General features: G+C 43.1%; 1 protein-coding gene across 1 annotated transcript in view; it reads left to right on the top strand.

Moving 5' to 3' along the window:
• asah2 (N-acylsphingosine amidohydrolase 2) overlaps window positions 1-18,967 on the top strand; it is a gene marked incomplete at both ends in the record, with an annotated part of 31,526 nt that extends 12,559 nt beyond the window's left edge. The window contains 16 exons of the mRNA XM_083787494.1: window positions 977-1,104; window positions 1,973-2,050; window positions 3,019-3,139; window positions 4,079-4,204; window positions 4,731-4,817; window positions 6,256-6,360; window positions 8,374-8,455; window positions 10,592-10,707; window positions 10,842-10,936; window positions 11,960-11,999; window positions 12,384-12,482; window positions 13,645-13,740; window positions 15,296-15,448; window positions 17,207-17,263; window positions 17,513-17,601; window positions 18,772-18,967. Of these exons, the coding sequence (XP_083643620.1) occupies window positions 977-1,104; window positions 1,973-2,050; window positions 3,019-3,139; window positions 4,079-4,204; window positions 4,731-4,817; window positions 6,256-6,360; window positions 8,374-8,455; window positions 10,592-10,707; window positions 10,842-10,936; window positions 11,960-11,999; window positions 12,384-12,482; window positions 13,645-13,740; window positions 15,296-15,448; window positions 17,207-17,263; window positions 17,513-17,601; window positions 18,772-18,967 (1,668 nt within the window). The remainder of the gene's footprint in view (window positions 1-976; window positions 1,105-1,972; window positions 2,051-3,018; window positions 3,140-4,078; window positions 4,205-4,730; window positions 4,818-6,255; window positions 6,361-8,373; window positions 8,456-10,591; window positions 10,708-10,841; window positions 10,937-11,959; window positions 12,000-12,383; window positions 12,483-13,644; window positions 13,741-15,295; window positions 15,449-17,206; window positions 17,264-17,512; window positions 17,602-18,771) is intronic.
• Between the last annotated feature and the right edge of the window lie 3,611 nt (window positions 18,968-22,578).

Raw genomic sequence — 22,578 nt, 5'->3', positions numbered from 1 at the left:
GGAGCCCTGTGCTGGACATTTTCCCTGGTTCCACTGATGTTGGGGGTGTTTCCCACATTTTGGGCACATGGCTTGATTTCCTGCTGTCTGTCTCTGCTGCTGAAAGGGTCTCGACTGTACATAGCCCTGTGGCTTTTTATTGTAGACTGTGGACTTTGATTTGGTGGACACTGTTGACACTTGTGCATCCTCCTCCCTGACAATCATCATTTGCTTTTGTGACATTTCAAACTGCTGGGGAATCTCTATGGCTTTGGCCAGTGTCAGGTCCTCACCTTTATCTAGCAGTCTTTCCTGGACACGTTTTTCTCTCACTCCAGCTATTATTGCATCAATAAGCATGTCATCCGAGTCTGCATACTCACAGTCCATCAGCAGCAGCTTCAAATCCTTCACAAAGTGATCAAAGCCCTCTGCAGCACTTTGTTTCCTCTGCTTGAATCGATGCCTTGCTATTCTCTTATTCTTTCTTGGTCTTATGTAGATGGCAAACTTATCCAAAACTTTGACCGGATCCTGTTTCTCACCGTCGGCCCAGTTTAACGTCCTGTAGATTTCTCTGCCTTGCTCGCCGATCCACGTTCCGAGCCAGCCCGCACGCTGTTTAGCTGCCAGCTCTGACAGGGGGCCGTCGAAAACGAAATCAACGTGGCTGCGGAATCTCTCAAATTCTTGATACAAATCGGCTGCTTCCCAGTCAATCTTGGGGTGTTCAAATGCTGTGGAAGCCATAGTTGCGCGGGTTGTTCTTGTCTCGTTTCTGACACCATGTAAGATACTTATATAGTATGTGTAATCACAGAGATCGAAGAGCTATGAGACTTGAGTTGTTTATTATTCAGCGCGGGCAACGGAACTGAACACTGACAGGTACGGTGACACATGAGGGACAAAACTAGACAGTGCCTACGGAAGCCCGAAAGGCACAATACATTACAGTAATAACATGGAACTGCATGTGTTTGTGTCTCTCCAGAGCATAGACATAGCCCACCGTAACATCAAACCAGGGCGTATCTTCATGAATAAAGGCCAGTTGGAAGACAGCAGCCTCAACAGAAGTCCTCAGTCCTACGAGAACAACCCTCACGACGAGAGAGACAGGTATCTGTGCCGTTCTGTTCTATTCGTATATACTGTACATAATTATAGTATCCTTCTTAGACAGTCATAGAAATACACCACCAAATACAAATTAATGCTGTATAGTTTTTCTCTTTGAAATTACACATTTTGCTGTGGTATTTAATGGTATTTAAAGCCGTGGTCCCCCCAGCTCCCGTCCGTCCGTCCCCCTAAAACATGATCATCAGGTACTATATTATGGTCTAGGAGAAAGATTTGAAAATTATGTTTTTATGTGACCACAACCACCAGTTCATTAAGTACGCTTGTTGAGTGATTTCTGCTAACGTGACGTGCTGCATGTGTGCTGCAGGTAGGCTACTGTATATGTTCAACACAGACATGTACTGTGTCTGTATGTTATGCTACAGGTATATGTTTAACACAGACATGTACTGTGTCTGTATGTTATGCTACAGGTATATGTTTAACACAGACATGTACTGTGTCTGTATGTTATGCTACATGTATGTTTAACACAGACATGTACTGTGTCTGTATGTTATGCTACAGGTATATGTTTAACACAGACATGTACTGTGTCTGTATGTTATGCTACAGGTATATGTTTAACACAGACATGTACTGTGTCTGTATGTTATGCTACAGGTATATGTTTAACACAGACATGTACTGTGTCTGTATGTTATGCTACAGGTATATGTTTAACACAGACATGTACTGTGTCTGTATGTTATGCTACAGGTATATGTTTAACACAGACATGTACTGTGTCTGTATGTTATGCTACAGGTATACGTTTAACACAGACATGTACTGTGTCTGTATGTTATACTATATGTATGTTTAACACAGACATGTACTTTGTCTGTATGTTATGCTACAGGTATACGTTCAACACAGACAAACAGGTGGTGGTGCTGAAATTCACTGATCTGGACGGTGACGGGATCGGCATGCTGAGGTATACGACTAAACACCGTGTCACTTAACACATCTATCCAGGGACGTGCATGCATTGACATCAAAGGGGGGCTTCAGCCCCTGCCCTTTTACCCGTCTGTAAAACAACTGCCCTCTCCAGACCACGAATGCAGCGTTTACTACATGGTGAAAGAAATGCAAATGACACTCCTTTCCTGCCATGCCATGCCGGAAGGCAGCATTCAGGAGAATTGCTTTTTTCCCCCCGAAGTCTCCTGAACTTGAACACAGTATTTTGCGTTGAACAAATTTGTTTAGAAATCCATGCCGTTACACATCGCATCTTCAGTAGGCATGCTGGGACGCGTTGTGAGCTTGTAGATCTGCTATTTTCACTATTTTTGCCCAAAAGTGCCCCCTTTAACGGGATTTCAGTCCCTGCCTCTCTAACACTCTCTGCACGTCCCTGATTATCAGTGGTGGAAAAAGTACTCAGTTGTTTTACTTAAGTAAAAGTACCAATACTGGGCCCAGGCGGTGGCGTAACCGTCTGGGCACCCGACTGGTGATGAAAATGTACTTTAAAAGTAAAAGTACAAAAGCATCGGCATCGAAATGTACTAAAAGTAAGATATTTCAGAATGTCCCAAAATGTGTAAATCTATTGAAATCTATTGAAAATAGCCGATCTACAAGCTCACAATCGCAACGCGACGCATCAAATGGACGAAATGTATAGTGTTGAAGTGGTTAGTTAATGTATGTTTTCTAATCAAAAGTAACTAGTAACTAAAGTTTTCAAATAATTGTAGTGAAGTAAAAATACAAATTTTAGCTCCGAGATGTAGTGGAGTAGAAGTAAAAGTACTGGAAATTGGAAAAACTCTAGTGAAGTACAAATACCTCAAAATGGCACTTAAGTACAGTACTTAAGTAAAAGTACATAGTTACTTTCCACCACTGCTGATCCTAACGTGTGTGTGTTCCCCTCGCGCTGCTCCTGACCAGCTGGTTCGCCGTCCACGCGGTCAGCATGGACATGAGCAACAGGATGGTGAGCGGTGACAACATGGGCCTCTCCTCCTACCTGCTGGAACAGGACAAGAACATTGGCTCTCTGCCCGGACAGGTGGACACTCGTCATCTCATCTCAAACTGTATCTATATATCACTTTAGTTTTGTGTCACTGTAGTATAATCTCACTTTAATCTGCATCTCAGTTGCGGGTTTGATATCAGATATCATTTGTATCGTCTCAGTTAATCTAATCTCTGTGTTCATCTCTCTTTAATGTGCAGACATGCTATTTTAAAGCAGTAAGCTGTAAGGTCTCAGCCAGGTTACCGTGTTTTATATCGTGTTTTATAATGGCTGAGAGGCGTCGTGAGACACGACGCGCAATAAAGAGTCTCTTATTGCTTTTCTAAAACGGTTGGCAAACATGGAAATATTAAAGGAGAATTCCATGCTAGAAGGCTTTTTTTTTTTTTTTACCTTCCTCACCTTTTTTTGTAGTTGTTACGTCCCCACCAAAGAGGTCCAGGTGTTTTTTTTGTGCAAAAACTCCTTATTGCCTACCATAAGCCCTCAATGAATTGCATTGAATTGAATGGGAATTGGGATATTATTTACATTATGAAGAGATGATATATACAAAAAAATTCAATGCAATTCATTTAGGGCTTATGGTAGGGGAAATTGCCAATAAGGAGCTTTTGCACAAAATAACACCTGGACCTCTTTGGTGGGGACGTAACAACTACAGTACAAAGAAAGGAGCTTGCTGTCTTTACGAGGCCGCCCGGAGCCACACATGCACAGTCATATGAGTGCGAGCGGTGCTTAGACGTCCGCGCGGCCAGACGTCTAAGGCAATCAAGCGCTCCCCTTCCCCAGTTCAGCTACAGAGCCGCGCGGGATCAATGTGACGCACCTGGGAACGATATAAAGTGATTGAAGGGGTAGATTATCGTGAGATTTTATAAGTGGTCTAATCAGAAACCAGCCAATGAGAATCAAGTATTGCGGGACTAACTGTTTTAGAGTCTAACTGTGTGCGTTTGTCAGGGTCCGTTCGTTGCAGGTTTCTCCTCCAGCAACCTGGGCGATGTGACTCCCAACACCAGAGGTCCTGTCTGCCTGAACACAGGACTGCCCTGTGACTACCTCAACAGCTCCTGTCCTGTAGGCGGGGTCAGTACACTGTACACTGTACCACAAAGTACTACGGCAAGTGCTATGGGCTAAGATGGAGTCTGAAGAGGGTTTTCAGACTACGGCGGAAGATTGGGAGTGAGTCTGCAGTTGTGATTGCAGTGGGAAGTGCATTCCATATAGTTTTGGAGCCAGAACGGAGAATTGGGACGTGTGGAGCGTTGTCCCGGCGTTTTTAGCGAAGGTACTTCCAGCTTCCCTGCGTTGGCTGATCTGAGCGCACGGGAGGGTTTATAGGGTCCGACCAGACTTGCATGGTATGGGGGTGCCATACCTTTGGTTGCTTTAATGCCATCATCAGAGTTTTGTACTGTGCGGGCAGCGACCGGGAGCCAATGGAGGGAACGGAGAAGGAGTGACATGTGAGAATTTTGGCTGGTTGAAAACCAGGCGAGCTGCGGCATTTTGGATCAATTGGAGAGGCTTGAAGTGTGCATGCCGGTAGGCCAGTAAGGAGGGAGTTACAATTGTCAAGTTTTGACATGACTTCTGTGTGTGTCTGCAGACTAAGATGTGCAAGGCATCTGGACCAGGTGAGGACATGTTTGACAGCACCAGCATTATTGGACACAACATCTACAGGAAGGCAAAGGTATACCTGTTCAATCTGCTCTTTGACCCATTTAGGACTGAGACCAATTCTATAAAAATGCCCTCTAAATCCTCTAAAATAAAAGATTTTTCTGGGGAAAAACGTCAAATATTTATTAAAGATTCACACAACAGATCGCATGTTGCTATACCCAAACTTGGGTTCCCGTCTTGAACTGTTGTGCAATGTATTATGCCTGTCTGTCTGTCTGTCTGTCTGTCTGTCTGTCTGTCTGTCTGTCTGTCTGTCTGTCTGTCTGTCTGTCTGTCTGTCTGTCTGTCTGTCTGTCTGTCTGTCTGTCTGTCTGTCTGTCTGTCTGTCTGTCTGTCTGTCTGTCTGTCTGTCTGTCTGTCTGTCTGTCTGTCTGTCTGTCTGTCTGTCTGTCTGTCTGTCTGTCTGTCTGTCTGTCTGTCTGTCTGTCTGTCTGTCTGTCTGTCTGTCTGTCTGTCTGTCTGTCTGTCTGTCTGTCTGTCTGTCTGTCTGTCTGTCTGTCTGTCTGTCTGTCTGTCTGTCTGTCTGTCTGTCTGTCTGTCTGTCTGTCTGTCTGTCTGTCTGTCTGTCTGTCTGTCTGTCTGTCTGTCTGTCTGTCTGTCTGTCTGTCTGTCTGTCTGTCTGTCTGTCTGTCTGTCTGTCTGTCTGTCTGTCTGTCTGTCTGTCTGTCTGTCTGTCTGTCTGTCTGTCTGTCTGTCTGTCTGTCTGTCTGTCTGTCTGTCTGTCTGTCTGTCTGTCTGTCTGTCTGTCTGTCTGTCTGTCTGTCTGTCTGTCTGTCTGTCTGTCTGTCTGTCTGTCTGTCTGTCTGTCTGTCTGTCTGTCTGTCTGTCTGTCTGTCTGTCTGTCTGTCTGTCTGTCTGTCTGTCTGTCTGTCTGTCTGTCTGTCTGTCTGTCTGTCTGTCTGTCTGTCTGTCTGTCTGTCTGTCTGTCTGTCTGTCTGTCTGTCTGTCTGTCTGTCTGTCTGTCTGTCTGTCTGTCTGTCTGTCTGTCTGTCTGTCTGTCTGTCTGTCTGTCTGTCTGTCTGTCTGTCTGTCTGTCTGTCTGTCTGTCTGTCTGTCTGTCTGTCTGTCTGTCTGTCTGTCTGTCTGTCTGTCTGTCTGTCTGTCTGTCTGTCTGTCTGTCTGTCTGTCTGTCTGTCTGTCTGTCTGTCTGTCTGTCTGTCTGTCTGTCTGTCTGTCTGTCTGTCTGTCTGTCTGTCTGTCTGTCTGTCTGTCTGTCTGTCTGTCTGTCTGTCTGTCTGTCTGTCTGTCTGTCTGTCTGTCTGTCTGTCTGTCTGTCTGTCTGTCTGTCTGTCTGTCTGTCTGTCTGTCTGTCTGTCTGTCTGTCTGTCTGTCTGTCTGTCTGTCTGTCTGTCTGTCTGTCTGTCTGTCTGTCTGTCTGTCTGTCTGTCTGTCTGTCTGTCTGTCTGTCTGTCTGTCTGTCTGTCTGTCTGTCTGTCTGTCTGTAGGAGTTGTATTCAACAGCAGTTGACGAGCTTTCTGGTTCCCTTCATTCTGCTCATCAGTGGGTCAACATGACGGACGTTACTGTTCATGTCAATGCTACACACACGGTTAGTGCGCGCACGCACACTCGCACGCACGCACACAAACAGTTAGTGAGCTAGTAGTAGGGCTATTGACTAGAGGGGAAAAAGGAGGGGGACCAAATATAGGCCCCTGGGGTCAACCGCAACCAATGCAACTCCTTGCAAATTCGCCTGGGGATAATAGTTGGATAATGTTTTGCATTGGTGCGGTTTTGTTTGGGCTTATCTGAGACATGGCACATGGCCACATTACACCCGGCCTGCAGGCCTCTCTCTCTCCTGCTTGTCTGTACTCTGTACGTGTTTATAATTGATGTTTAGACTTCACTGATAACGTTTTAAAGGCTTACATGGTAGGCTACTACAGTACATGGCTCAGACGAGCCAGAACACGCAGCGAGCCTGCAGTCCTCAGTGACTCCTTGCTGTTGTTTTTTAAACCAGAGGTGATTGGACTTTCACTGTCAGGGCTCCTCAGCTGTAAAACTCCTTCCCCCCAGATCTCTCTCAGCCTATTTAAATCAGTATCATCGTTTTAATCGCTTCTTCTTAACCCATTTAGACCTGAGGACGATTCTACAAATGCCTTCTAAATCCTGACAGTTTTCTGAAAAACCTGTTTCTGTGGCAGTCTTTCTCAAACATTTTCATGTCAAGGACCTCCAAAAATATATGTAATTGGCCACCGACCACCCATCTGCTATTTTTCAATAGCTAAAGCAGGGATGTCAAACTCAAATACACGGTGGGCCAAAATAAAGAAATTGGTAGAAGTCGAGGGCCGGACTGTGTTTCAACACACTGGCACTGCGGTCAGGAGGACGCCCCAGGCAAACAGCAAAAAGGTAAATGCATTTAAAACTGAAAATGCATTATTATTATTAAGCTCAGTTTCCTGTTCTATGATCCTCACAAAGCAGGACTTGTAGTATTATGGTGGTCCGTGCAATAATATACCAGAGGGCCAGTTCTAATACTGATTAAATATCATCCCGCGGGCCAAAGATAATTCATTCACGGGCCTGATTTGGCCTCCGGGCCTTGAGTTTGACATATATGAGCTAAAGTATAGCAGAATGCTTAAAATACCAAAAGGGGTTCACGTACACTCGTACAGAATGAGTAAAAACCTAAAGTACTTTTTCCTTATGTTACGTCTTTCATTTAATTTTATTGGCAGTTCATTTCCAGACACTATGCCTCCGTTTTAATTGTCTTTTATTGTCCGTTTATTTCCCTGGCCTTATACCTTATCTTGGCAGCTCTCAATCCGTTTATAGCACCTTATTGTGGTTAGCTGCGTTTTGGTGCCATGAGTTTTTTATTGTATGGTTTTGACCTGTTTGTGCCCATGCAAGGAACACCAAAGTGCAAGTCCAAATCTCAAGGCAAACCTGTCAATCATAGGCATGCAAAATAGCCTCTATAAAACATATTATCGCTCTTATCTCTGTAAGCTGTTTTTATTTACTGATACAAAATAAAAACTTGAATCACAGCATTGTAGGTTGAAAAGTGGTTGAAATATACAGTATATATTTGAAGGTATAAATCAACTCTGAATTAGTGTAGCAGTCTCACAACCTCAGCCTGATGGCCTAAAAAGTCTAAAATCTCCACCCAAAGCATAGATCCCTTTGGATTACTAGTGCAGATGTTGGCTTTCCACGTGGGGGACCCGGGGTTTGATTCCCAGGTTTGATCCCCAGGTGTTATACATTGGGAAATTAGTACTGATATGGTAAATAAAGACATTCATAAACGTTGTACAGTTTCTACAGTATACAGTATATTGCAATAGTACATACTGTATGTGTTTGTCACACAAAATCACACACCTGCACATCGTCCAGGAACCACTTTGAAAAGTTATTATAATGTGTGTGTGTGTGTGTGTGTGTGTGTGTGTGTGTGTGTGTGTGTGTGTGTGTGTGTGTGTGTGTGTGTGTGTGTGTGTGTGTGTGTGTGTGTGTGTGTGTGTGTGCGTGCGTGCGTGCGTGCGTGCGTGCGTGCGTGCGTGCGTGCGTGTGTGTGCAGGTGAAGACATGTAAACCTGCTCTGGGTCACAGTTTTGCAGCAGGAACGACCGACGGAGGAGGAGATCTGAACTTCACACAAGGTTTAATGTCTTTGGTGGGATTTAGCTTAATCTTATTCTTAATCTATAGCATAAGTGATATTTTTTATAGGTTAAAGCCTTAAAAATAATCATAATCATTGCTATAGACTATAGACTCTATAGTCTATATAGACTAAAGAGTGTGTGTTCAGTAACAAGGGATCTCTCCAGCTCTTTAATAAACAGAAAATACAATTTAATTTGGGTTGCCAATTTCTCAGGAGAGAGTGCCCATTTATCAGCATCTTGATTTTGTTTACCTGGCATACTGGTTTCAAAGCTGGATTCTGACTGCAGCTTTAGCACCACACTGAAGCATGCAACTGTTTTCTTTAACCATTGATTTGTTGACTATAGGGTGCATGCCATTTAGGCCTACTGTGATCTTGCACAACACACTCATGATAAGAGTGTCTGCTAAATGCCTGAATTGTACATTGTATCTTCAACTTGCTCTGGCATGGTTACAACAGCAATTTGATTATATTCGCTTTACAATCATCCAGGGGCCTATTTCACGAAACTTGGATTAGAGATTAAGCCGGGCTTTAACACATATCCTGGCTTAATATATCCTGGATCAGTGCTTAACCGGTTTCATGAAAGCTGGTTGATCTTGCCAGATTAACTTAACCAGTTAACCTGGATATGTTGAGGCTTGATTCGGTTTCATGAAAGTGATGCTACATAAATTACCATGGAAACTAATGCTTTGGACTTAGCCTGCTCCGGACCAGGCTAACAGCCAGGTTTAACCTAATCCTGATGTCTTTACTGTTCATGTAGCAGTCAAACTGATCACAAACCAATGATGTTTTCCAGATTTATTCAATTATTATGGTTTTATGTTGCCTTATTTGTATCGGTCTGCATTAAAGGACTAATTTAAGCACTATATAAAATCAAATAACCAAAATATATAGGCTGCACAACATCATGACAGCTTGTGAGCTTGTAGATCAGCTGCTTTTGGTGAATGTTCCCCATGAATAGGCTTACTGTCGTGCAAGTGCACGGTTAAGAAGAATTATATTATATTATATATATATTATTTTTTTTTGTAAAAGTGAAAACCACTAAATATTACCATTACTCATTGTTTTACAACATATTACCATTGTAACGTTTCACCCACTACTAGTCCTACATACTTACACCTAGAAACCCCATTCAAACCTATTTAGGTTCATCCTACGGTGGACATGTGTGCCTGAAAAGGAATCTTTGAAATGTTTCATAGTTTTAGAAATATAGTGCTTTCAAATTTGAGACATTTATAGGCAGATAGTGGCACTTAAAAAAATCACTTTCACCTAGAAACTCCATTCACACTTTGTAAAATTCCGCTTACTGTGGAGACACATGCTGGAACTTTTTACTTTGAAATGTTTTGTAGTTTCTGAGTTATTTAACTTAAACGCCCAATGCATTCTCAATGGCAATAGCACAAACTTTGGCATGCTACATGAACCATGACCCGGCCCTGTCTGGACCACAACCCCCTTCTCCAAAGGTAGCTCCCTCAGAGGAGGGAGTTATGGCCAAATATCACAATGCGACAATATCATTATGCTTACAATATTAAGAATTCTGTTTCAAGTTAATAGTAGTGGTAAAATGTAAACTATATTTTTGGGGTAGTTAATCATTCAGTCTATCCACTATTGAGAGTATGTTCTCTCTTTAATTACAGCAGCAGTATTTATTTTAGAAGCTTAAGTCCTTGTATCAGTAAGTCTTGAATAGATTAGTAAAGATAATGAGATATACAGAAGGGGGCTGTAATGCAACTATTAAGGATGCAAACTGCCTTAATACCCCATGAAGAAGAAGGATCAGTAAATCTGTGATCCACATAAGGGGTCTAGAGACAAAAAGCCAGACTGTCTATTAAGCCTGGCTTGCTGATCCTGGCTCGCCAAATCCACCAATTCTGAGCCTCGCTTGGCTTTAGTGGAACAGAATAAACCAGGCTGTAAAGATCAGGATTTAAAAAGCCTGGCTTTGGCCTAAATCCTGGATTAGTTAATCCAAGTTTCGTGAAACAGGCCCCAGGTAAAAATAGTGTGTGTGTGTGTGTGTGTGTGTGTGTGTGTGTGTGTGTGTGTGTGTGTGTGTGTGTGTGTGTGTGTGTAGGAAACACTGAAGGAGATCCGTTCTGGGACGGGATCAGAGACGCTCTGCTCGGAGAACCGTCCAATGAGACGCAAGCATGTCACAGACCCAAACCTATCCTGTTTAACACCGGAGAGGTCTGTCTGTCTGTCTGTCTGTCTGTCTGTCTGTCTGTCTGTCTGTCTGTCCGTCCGTCCGTCCGCCCGCTCGCCCAGCTAGTATCGCTCAAGTGTATCGATACGTTTCTATTGGTGTGTATGTTTTCCTGTAGATGACTTGGCCTCTCCCCTGGCATCCTTCAATAGTAGACGTTCAGATCATCACCGTGGGCCCTGTGGCTATAGTCGCCACACCTGGAGAAATGACGTGAGTATTTTGTGGGACACTTCACCCTTTTTGCAAAAAAATAATAATATATATGTTAATGATGTTTAGAAGATTTAGAACACTTTCCAGGGGGTCTTTATGTGTGTAATATGTGGTTTTAGATATCTTAGATTGTAGCAGTGAGCCCAGTGTCTATGATGTCGTCGACACTGGGCTCACTTCCTTCCTGGACTACAACTCCCATAATGCTTTGGTGCACTGCTCCTCCTTGTGAATATGGGGAGGGCTGTCTTACTGAGACAACATGTAGTCCTAGGACAAATAAAGAGGATAGTGCACGGAGGTGCGGCCTAGGCTCCTGCGGGAGGTTTGCACATGCTCAGTGTAAACAGGAACTGCGATGATGGAGTGTTCCAACAGAGGTGCATGAGAGTTGCTGACACTGAACTGAAATAATAAAAAGGATATCACAAAAAGAGAATAGTACAAAGTTGATTTAGTTAATTGCATAACTGTGGAAAAATGTTGTGTATAACAGACTGAAAGATAAAGGACAAGTACATTCACTAAATGTTAATGTTTTTGACTTTTTGTATATTTTCTTTTGTGGATTTTCCATGTTCTTTAGTACTGTACATGTGTCAAACTTTTATTTTTGTGAAATGACAAAGGAACATGGATACTGTTCATTCAAGTGCTGTGGATGATACAAAACATTTGAAAAGGGAAGGGTGGCTGCTGTTTAATTCTCAACTGTTCTGGATCTCATTATTTACATCACAAGTTATGAGCTTTCTATCTAGCACCTCTGCTGGAACACTCCATCATCGCAGTTCCTGTTTACACTGAGCATGTGCAAACCTCCCGCAGGAGCCTAGGCCGCGCCTCCGTGCACTATCCTCTTTATTTATTCTAGATGTAGTCCAGGAAGTAAGTGGGGAGGGCGTTCCACAGTTGGGAGGAGACCGAGCAGAAGGCCCGGGCGGTCACCCATGATACATGCTAGAGTAGGCCTATACATTGCTAATATCAGACCACTGTCACTGTCTCTGTGTTTGACAGCACCATGTCAGGAAGAAGAATAAGGGAAGCAGTCAAGCAAGTATGAAACATGCACACACGTACGCACATGCACACACTTAAGTACACACACAGTCTCACGCTCGCACGCACAGACACAACTTTCCGCACTTATTTATGGTTTTCAGTCACAAAACAGGACAACTTGTGTGCACTTATACACAAACAAATTCACAATGAATGTAAAGAACGTGTGTGTGTGTGTGTGTGTGTGTGTGTGTGTGTGTGTGTGTGTGTGTGTGTGTGTGTGTGTGTGTGTGTGTGTGTGTGTGTGTGTGTGTGTGTGTGTGTGTGTGTGTGTGTGTGTGCGTGCGTGCGTGCGTGCGTGCGTGCGTGCGTGCGTGCGCGCGGGGGTGCGTGCGTGCGTGCGTGTGCGCGCGCGCGCGCGCGGGGGTGCGTGTTTTAGGAACTGGAGTCAGAGGGATCGCTGAGGGATGTGGAGGTGGTCATAGCTGGCCTGAGTAACATCTACACGCATTACATCACAACATATGAAGAGTACCAGGTGCGATGCAATCTACACCACTGGACTGTTAACCCATTCTGACCTGAGATCAGATTAAAAAAATGTCTTCTACATCCTGACAGTTTTCCATTCTGACCTGAGATCAGATTCTAAAAATGTCTTCTATGTCAGTCGCTCTTCGATTTTTCAAAAATAGCAGATCTACAAGCTCATAGCGCGCCACCGAGTGGCGCACTATGAGCTTGTAGATCTGCTATTTTTCAATAGCTAAAGCATAACATAGTGCTAACACCAAAATGGGTTCCCGCCAAGAATGGGTTTTAATCACCTCAACATGCTCATGCTTTGTGAACTGTGATATATCCGATACCTACATGATTTAGCCTTTGAGGACATTTCATTTGAAAATGATTGTAAGGTACGAAATTGAAAATGAATAAAAAAGAAGCTGATTGTTTTCTATTTGTATGATAATTATAGGAACCAAATGGACCCTTATGGGTCTGTAGCTCAGAGAGTGTACAAATGGAACCAAATGGACCCAAGTTAAATTAACTTTGATTTGACAAAGTCCCGGAGATAGAAATACCATTAAATAGGGGACCGTAGCCTAAATCAGGTCCAACCCGGGGGCCCGTGAAATGAAAATAGTTGACAATCACAGCTGCTACAGCCGTAAATATCTTCTCTCATGGGGTGACAGCTATAGGGGGTCCTTGGCATTATTATCTAACGGGGGTCACTGACATGAAAAGGTTTGAGAAAGCCCTGCTGTACTGTACTGGTGTGTACAATGTGTGCTTGCCTGTACTGGTGTGTACAATGTGTGCTTGCCTGTACTGGTGTGTACAATGTGTGCTTGCCTGTACTGGTGTGTACACTGTGTGCTTGCCTGTACTGGTGTGTACAATGTGTGCTTGCCTGTACTGGTGTGTACAATGTGTGCTTGCCTGTACTGGTGTGTACAATGTGTGCTTGCCTGTACTGGTGTGTACAATGTGTGCTTGCCTGTACTGGTGTGTACAATGTGTGCTTGCCTGTACTGGTGTGTACACTGTGTGCTTGCCTGTACTGGTGTGTACAATGTGTGCTTGCCTGTACTGGCGTGTACACTGTGTGCTTGCCTGTACTGGTGTGTACAATGTGTGCTTGCCTGTACTGGCGTGTACAATGTGTGCTTGCCTGTGCTTGTGTGGTATAGATCCAGAGGTACGAGGGCGCTTCCACCATCTACGGCCCACACACTCTCAGTGCGTACATCCAGAAGTACAGAGGGCTGGCCAGGGCCATCGCTCAGGTCAGTATATAGGCTTTGTCAGAGCCATCTAATAGAAGAGTTGCAATATTGAAGGGGGGCAGAAAACAGCCCGGTCACGTGGTTCATGTGCTCACCCGAGCCCATAGACTCCGATGCATTCCTTAAACTTCCGGTTGTATACCCATGCTCAATAGAAGTCTATGTAGGAGAGCCGCCATTGGACTGAAGCCCCATGAAGTGAACGGAGTTTGCGTAACTCTGTCTTACTCTCTATGGCTCTGGGCTTGTTTATAGAATGGGCTTGTCCTTTCAAGGCATATATGGGCTCCATCTTGCGCCAACCCTTATCCCTAAACTTATTTTGCCATTTTCTTACTATTTTGAAAATCATTTTAAAATAGTTCAACTAGCCGATCTACATCTACACGTTGTGAGCTTGTAGATCAGCTATTTGAACTATTTTAAAAGGGGTTTTTTTAAATAGTAAAAAAAATGGCAAATAAGTTTAGGGATAAGGGTTAATATAGCCTATGTCACTTTTCCCTGTATGTGTTTTCAAGACAACCATTGACAGTTATCAGCCACTGGTAGTAGAACCATGCAGGAACACACCTCTCGTTGTATTTGGTTTTTGGTAGACGGGGATTCAGACTTGATTGATTGATTGAATTTGATTTAGTCTATCTATAAATGCACCATGTCTCTGTAGTGTATAGTACTGTGCGTCTGTATGTACGGCTGTAATGCCCCGCACCGACTTCAAATTCGACACGCGTTCCACGCACCCCCGCAGGGAGTGCAGTGCCCGGTGTCGAGACGGTCGGACCCACGGTTGTCCAAAACCGTCACAAAAGGCCTCTGCATGGGCTCTGGCTGGCATGTTCTCACAACACTCCATATTTGGGCATGCCTGACCCAGAACTCCATATATGGGAATAAAGGGACACAAAGAGACATTATACAGAAATCTCCATATGGGACATAGACAGAGGGGTGGAACAGGTACTCTGACATGGGTAGTATAGTATGTATAGTATATAGTTTCATGATATAGATACTCCACTGTTACCTTCTTAGCTTACGCATGTTTCATGATAACTACTTTCTATATAATATATAGAAAGTAGTTATCAGCCCAGGCCGTAGCGTAACGGTCTGGGCACCGGACTGGTGATCCAGTCGCGGTGTGCCGCGGGTTCGACTCCCGAACCCGACACGGCCTTTACCGCATGTCATCCCCCCATCTCTCTCCCGTTTCCTGTCAGCCTACTATCTGTCCCTTAAAAAAAAATCAATAAAAGGCGTAAGCCGCAAAAAAAATATCTTAAAAAAAAAAAAAAAAAAAGTAGTTATCATGAAACATTATGTACCCATAATTTACAATTTAGGCGTCTGCTAAATGCCTAAATTGTAAATTGTAAATTATGGGTACAACGGGTATTGCATAACCGGGTGGGGCATGGATCTCCAACTTCCATCGTTACCGACTCGGTGCTCTACAGTCGGGCGTGTGTGTGTGTGTTTGTGTGTGTGTGTGTGTGTGTGTGTGTGTGTGTGTGTGTGTGTGTGTGTGTGTGTGTGTGTGTGTGTGTAGGATAAGGAGTCCGATGTGGAGCCAGGTCCGGAGCCTCCGTTCTTCTCAGACAGCCAGCTGTTCAACCTGCTTCCTGCTGCTTCGGTCGACGGGAAACCACCCAACAGCACCTTTGGAGACGTCCTGGTGCAGGTCGACCCTGTCTATAGACTGGTACAGTGCACGCACGCACGCACGCGCACACACACGCACACAAAGCATCATTTTTCTTTGTGTCACTTCAAAGAGAAGCATAAGTAGGGATGCACATGATCACTTCAGAGTGAAAGAATAATGGAGAAGGATTACAGAGTGAGAGAGAGAGAGAGAGAGAGAGAGAGAGAGCACAGTGAGCACTATACTAGCTGTCGAGATAAAATAAAAGAGGAGAGCATAATGGATGGAGAGAGATAATGAAATAGACAGAGGGAGGAAAATGTGTTTTAAACCAGTGTGACAGAGGAAGAGAGACTGAAGCAGTGAGGGAGGGAGCTAGAGATGAGAGAGGGAGAGGGAGGGGGGAGGTAACACTTTGTTACCTTGTTTGTTGCGAACTTGCGGCAGTCTAGTATATGATGTAAGTGTAGTGATTATGGAGCCCTCTCTACATGCAGAGCAAGATAAATACGATCGCTACGATTGCACACCGACGGCTCTAATGCAACAGATGCTTTTTATTGCGCGACAAAAAAGCCAAATGACCCGTATACGGGTCCATTTGGTTCTATTTGAACACACTCAGAGTTACAGACCTGTTATGGTCCCCTTGAGCCTTTCTTAAAGCCAATTGCCACCAATCTAGGCGTTAAAATAGACTCTGATCTAAAAATGGACAAACAGGTCAATGAAACAGTCAGAAAGAGCTTCTTCCATGCAGCTGAGAAGGCTGGCAAAGATTAAATCTTGTCTTTCCCGCCCTGTGTTCGAAACTGTTATCCATGCCTTTATGACGTCCCTCCTCGACTACTGTAATGCCCTGTATATTGGAGTCAACCAGGTCTCCATATCTCGCTTACAGTTAGTCCAAAATGCCGCCGCACGGTTGCTTACAGGTACACGTAAGCGTGACCATATTAGTCCTGTACTAGCCTCCCTCCATTGGCTTCCTGTGCGATACAGGATTGATTTCAAAGTTTTGCTTTTTGTTTTTAAATGTTTAAATGGTTTGGCACCCATTTATCTCTCTGAACTACTCAAACCGTATGTTCCCACAAGGACCCTCAGGTCCTCTGACCAGCTTATCCTGGTGGTGCCTAAATCAAGGCTGAAGCTTAGAGGGAACCGGGCTTTTGCAGTCGCAGCTCCCAAGCTCTGGAATGAGCTGCCTCTGCACATAAGACAGGCCCCCACTCTTCAGGTGTTTAAATCACGCCTCAAGACATATTTTTATTCTTTGGCTTTTCCTAGCATAGTATGAGCTTTTTGATGTTGAAAGTGACACTGTGTACTGTATGTTGTTTGTTTTTAAATGAAGTTGTGATTTTTATTATTTTATTGTAAAGCACTTTGGAACAACTTGTTGTTATTTAAATGTGCTATAGAAATAAAGATGGTATGGTATGGTATGGTCATTCAGGGCTATCTATTTATGTGTTTCTGGTAATATTATTGTCTACTCATTGATAAAAATGGAATGTTGATTAAAAATGTCCAACACAAGCCAACTGGAAGAGACTGGCCAAGTTGGGGATGTCGTTTACCTTTAATCATATACTCTATACATACTGAAAGGGAACAGTATTCTTTGGACACATAGAGATAGAATAAGTTACTGTTACTCAATTTATATTTTGTCGGTTAATGGTTACGTGTAAACATAAAAAAAGCAAGTCCACAAGCTCACTGTGCGTGTGTGTGTGTGTGTGTGTGTGTGTGTGTGTGTGTGTGTGTGTGTGTGTGTGTGTGTGCGCGCGCGCGCGCGCGTGAGCACAGGGCGATGTTGCCTCAGTCACATTTGTCGCGGGGAACCCCAGACACTCTGGAGACATGGTAAGAATTCACAACATCCTTTCTTCCTTCCTTATATCTGCCCCCTCCTTCACTCAATCACTCCTTCCTTACCTCCCCCCTTCCCTCCTTCCCTCCTTCACTCACTCACTCACTCCTTCCATCCATCTTTCCATCCTTCACCACTTCCTTACTTTGACACTTATTTTCTTTGTCATGTCATCATCGCGTTTTACTAGTCCTCTTTTGATTGGCTGTGAGTTGACCCCGGCCACCTTGTCCCTTCCACAGCGAGACAAGACCTTTGTCACCGTGGAGCTGTACCACAACAGGACCGACAGCTGGGAGGTGGTGCACACAGATGCATCATGGGAAACCAGGTAGGCGGAGTCTTCGAACACAACCATTTTAACCGTATAACTCACACATGGGCAACTTGCAGCCCCGTCCACCTTCACTTAATGCAGCCCGCATTACTTCAGTCTAAATTAGAAAATTGTAAAAGCATTTGACATTGAATAAAACGGTTACTTTTCAGGATTCCAATTAAAAATACCAAAAAATAATTCAGTATTTAAATTCAAATATAGCAAGGACTTGCCGATCTACAAGCTCAAAACGCGTCGCAATGCAACGCGTTTTGAGTTTGTAGATCAGCTATTTTTCTACGACCTGAATTATTCAATGTGGCCCCTCTGGAGTGAGTGTGGAAATATATTGGCCCTCTCCATCCTCCCCTAATACCAGTAAGACGTCCTGAGGGAAGAGAAGCGCACGCATCGCCTGGGTGACGGCAGACTGCTGGGCGAGCGCTGGCGCTTTATTGGCATGGGTCAGATCACCACATGGAATGAATTCTTTACTGGCCATATATGGACCGTGTCTTGAGTGTACAGGGTTTGATGAGGTCAGATCAACATATGGAATGTCAGAAGAACAGGTCAGCTCCATATATGGAGATCTAAGGGGGGCAGCGGGGGCAGTGTCCTGAGTGTACAGGGTTTGATGAGGGCCCATGAGCTATAGGGCCGGGCCTTGTTTACCATGTCTATAATATAGATTAGGTATATTATACCTATAACGTAAACTCAACCATTTCAGCCATTACCTAAATATAGCATCTCTAATGTTATGTCTCAGTCATAACCTTTTAGTTTTAACTTAACCTTTTTCAACCTAAGTACAGGTTGGTATCAGCAGAATGAGGGTGCATCCCTTCACAATGCGCTACAGCGCTAGATTCTGGGAGATCCCATATTGACCTGAGATCAGATTCTAAAAATGTCTTTCTACATCCTGACAGTTCTCTGAAAAAGCTATGTTTCCATGTCAGTCATTCTTCGATTTAAAAAAAATAGCAGACCTACAAGCTTGTAGCGTGCCACTCGGTGGCTAGCTATGAGCTTGTAGATCTGCTATTTTTCAATAGCTAAAGCATAACGTGATGCTAACACCAAAAGGGGTTCCCGCCCAAAATGGGTTAATGTAATAGTGAACTTAGTGTTTTGGTAACTCTCTCTCTCTCTCTCCGGGCCTCTCTCTCTCTCTAGGTTCCATTGGCTGAAAGGTTCAGGCAGACTGAGTAACGCCACGGTGGAGTGGTCCATTCCTCCATCCTGTACGCCCGGTTCCTACAGGATACAACACTTTGGACACTACAAACGCATGAACATGTTCCTGCCTGTGATCACAGCGTACCAGGGCACCTCGGACGTGTTCCGCGTCACGCGCAACTACTACTATTAGCTAAGTACAACCAGTAATTAGCTAAGTACAACTCCCACGTATATCTGAGTACAAGTAGGCTATTATTATTAAGTACAACTATACTGTATACTGCCTTCTGGACAAACTGTATGATTTGATCTGCTATTCCAAGAACAGTGTTGTCAGTACCAAGGTGGATCCTTTTTCAATTAACAACATTGCATTTCGGAAAAAGTAATAAACTCTTGCACACACACACACACACACACACACACACACACACACACACACACACACACACACACACACACACGCACGCACGCACGCGCACACACACACACACACACACACACACACACACACACACACACACACTCCAAAACCAATTCCACCAACCAAAAAAAAAAAAGCTATTCCTAAATGTAAGAGTTTTTTATTCTGTCTCATAATGTGTCCTAATATTGGTAAACTTGATACTACAAACACGTGTCAAACACATGTCTAGCCTATACTTCTAATAGTTAACAACTAGCCTGGCGCAGCCATCCTTCATATGCATATTGTCCCAGGCAGATCCCACGCAGTGCAGTGCAGTAGATATATACAGTATATATATTTGTAAGTTTGAGAACCACTGTACACTAAATGGAACATGGCCTTAATTAGTATCATCGGTAACACCTGAAGGAAGTAGGGAAGGGGCCCGGAAGTAGAAATAGTTCTTTCTAAAATGGTTGTGCATATATACCCTATTGTACGATTGTAATGACACTGATCTAGGATCTGCTCCGTACTATTGGTTGAATGTAATTACTGAAAACCTCAGAGAATGGCAAAATGTTTATACATGTTATGGCTATACAGCTGTGTACTGTATAGACAATAGCCTATTCTGTAACATTTGTACACTGTTTTAAATCAAATATAATAATTGTCAAACATAATATTTGTAACACAATGCTGTATGTTAAAAATAATAATGTGTTAATCTTCCCATAATCTAAATATAATCCTTAATTATGTATTCTATAAACTACTATGTATAATTGAATCAAATCTTTTATTTTAGTCATACGTTTGTCATCTATAACGTATGACATTTCTCTGTTGTAGGTAACATCCTACAACAGTCTAAAATCCTATACTACAGAACAACACTACAGATGTATTATTGTTTCTAAGTACAACCATCCATCCATCTTCAACCGCTTATCCGTAGTCAGGTCGCGGGGGCAACAGTTCCACCAGAGAGCTCGATCCAGACTTCCCTCTCCAGAGCAACATTAGTGACTTCCTAGTGAGTCGATGTGTTTCCTCCAACTGCGCCTTGGTCAGCCCGGGGGGTCTCCTCCTAGTGGGACGTGCCTCGTGCCCCGCCCGAGAGGCATTCTAACCAGATGCCCCGAACCAGCTCAGCTGGCTCCTTTCCAGCCAGGCGAAGAAGCAGCGACTCTACTCCGAGTCTCTCTCGCGTGACTGAACTTTCCACCCTATCTCTAAGGGAGATAAGTACTTTATAAGTACATGTCATACACAATCTGAGTTGTATAAATAATTACTATAAAATGATTCCATGGATGTTTTAAAAAGTCATTGTTTTATTCATGTCATTGAGGGTGATTGTGGATCAGGTGCATTGAGCTCTCCAATGTAAAAACTTCCTCCACATTCTGGAGTTGAAAACAAATCTGATTAGTGTTCAATTTAAACCCACATACCTTTTATTTCTTTTACAATGCTGCAGTTTCAGAGTCAATTATTAAAGTGAATTTCCCAACCCCACCCCCCACCCCCCCAAAAAAGAAAAAAGAAAATAATGCAAAATAACTATACAAACAGTTTCTGGAACTGTTTATTTTGTTATTATTATTACTCTATGGTATAAAAATACGTTCTAAGTGCTACACACACTTTTAATACTGACTCTTGGAACTGTGGTTCTCTGCTATACTAGAATATTATGTGGACCCAAAAATATCGACTGGTTTTCATTCTAGCTGTCTAATTTACAGGCATGTTTGGTAACTTTGCCCTGTATTTAAATAACACCCCACAAACGTCCCCGTCTACAAAAACAAACAGTGAAAACTCCAAAATACAGCAAGAGTGTGCTTCTGCATTTCTGGAATACAGCACCACACTATACCCCAATGGCTAATGACTGGCTGGTATACGTTAAAGGAAATTATGGGTAAAAAAAAAAACATGTAGTTATTGTTTTGTTATGTAAACACATGGGCAAAGTTACATACTGTACTATGAAGTTACTACTTACTGTATGCCTCTAATTTCAAACCTGAGTTTATAGAACCAATTAACTGGATGAGACTAGCCTACATACATGCCCCCAGGACCGGAGCTGACAAACACTGTGGGATTATAATTATTGGTTTTAGTGTCCTTCATCTAACCTGGGCGGTATAGGAACAAAGACACTTAATGGGTGCTACTTTTCTCGTTTCTCGTGCAGGTCTTACATGTAAAACAGCAGCACCTTTGGCTTTAATTGGCAGTGTCTGATCTGAAAGGTCATTCATCTTTCTGGATGTCGTTGCTAATAACGCCCCGCCAACTCGCCAATTAGCTTTTTGACTCGCAAGTTTTTTTTACGGTGGTGAAGTGAGACCACGTCAGGGAATCAACATTGTCTCTGGACTGAGACGTTCAATGGAATGTTAAGCAGATCTATAGACAAACTCTCAGTGAGTTTGTACATCGACAAATGGTTGGCTTTCAGCATTCATTTAAGTATATGAATTGGGCTTTATAGGCACATTTTTCAAGACACAACCCAGCTTAGTGTGCCCTCTGTTTTCTGGCTTTCATCACATTATTTCCTGAACATCAACAGAAATGTGTTTATCCTCAGTGGAACAATGTGACTCATCATTGCGTCTACAGTCTACTATTGCATATATTATAAGGCACATGTACTATAAGTACAGAAGAAAAAAAAGAAGAAAGAATAATGAATACATTGGCCCATGGTGGAAAACAAACATTCTGTTCATATATCCTGTCATGACTCAAAGAAGGGGTTAGAAACTACAAATGTGAAGCTTATGAAAACTACGTATTCCAGGTCCAGTAAGGTGAAAGGTCTAATCTTCTCACACGTGTATAAAACGATATGGTTGGGGCCACAACATGGACAAAAACAGCTTATACTAAAACCATCAACCAACTATAGAATGAAACGTTTTATAGCAAATGTTTTAACTATAGAAAACAAAACATACTGTGCAACTGCAATCTCCCTTTAGTACCAAATAATAAAAAGAAATAAAATATAAAAAACAAGACTTATTAAACAATCATCAACCACCATTTTAATCTGATTGGTTCTATACCACAACAGTCTACAGCCCTAGCCAATCAAAGGCTATTTCTATTGCTTCTACTCAACCAATAAACTACAAGTATTTGAAATCAAGGTCCGTTTCAGATCAAATATATGTTGAATAAAATAGAATATAGAAAACCTGCATGCAGGGTAATGGGAGGAAGAGAAAGAGATGGCGGGATATTAAAATGAAAAGATGGAAGGACAGGGGAATAAAAAATACATCAATGAGACGTGGATAATTTGTTTATCAGCAGCTTTTAGAACCTTATATCTGACATTCTGTATTAGGATAACCCCTTGAGAC

Source organism: Protomyctophum parallelum, assembly GCF_964188405.1.
Source record: "Protomyctophum parallelum genome assembly, chromosome: 17".
Lineage (NCBI taxonomy): Eukaryota > Metazoa > Chordata > Actinopteri > Myctophiformes > Myctophidae > Protomyctophum > Protomyctophum parallelum.
Note: the sequence above shows the minus strand (reverse complement) of the source record. Positions and strands in the feature narration are given on the sequence as shown.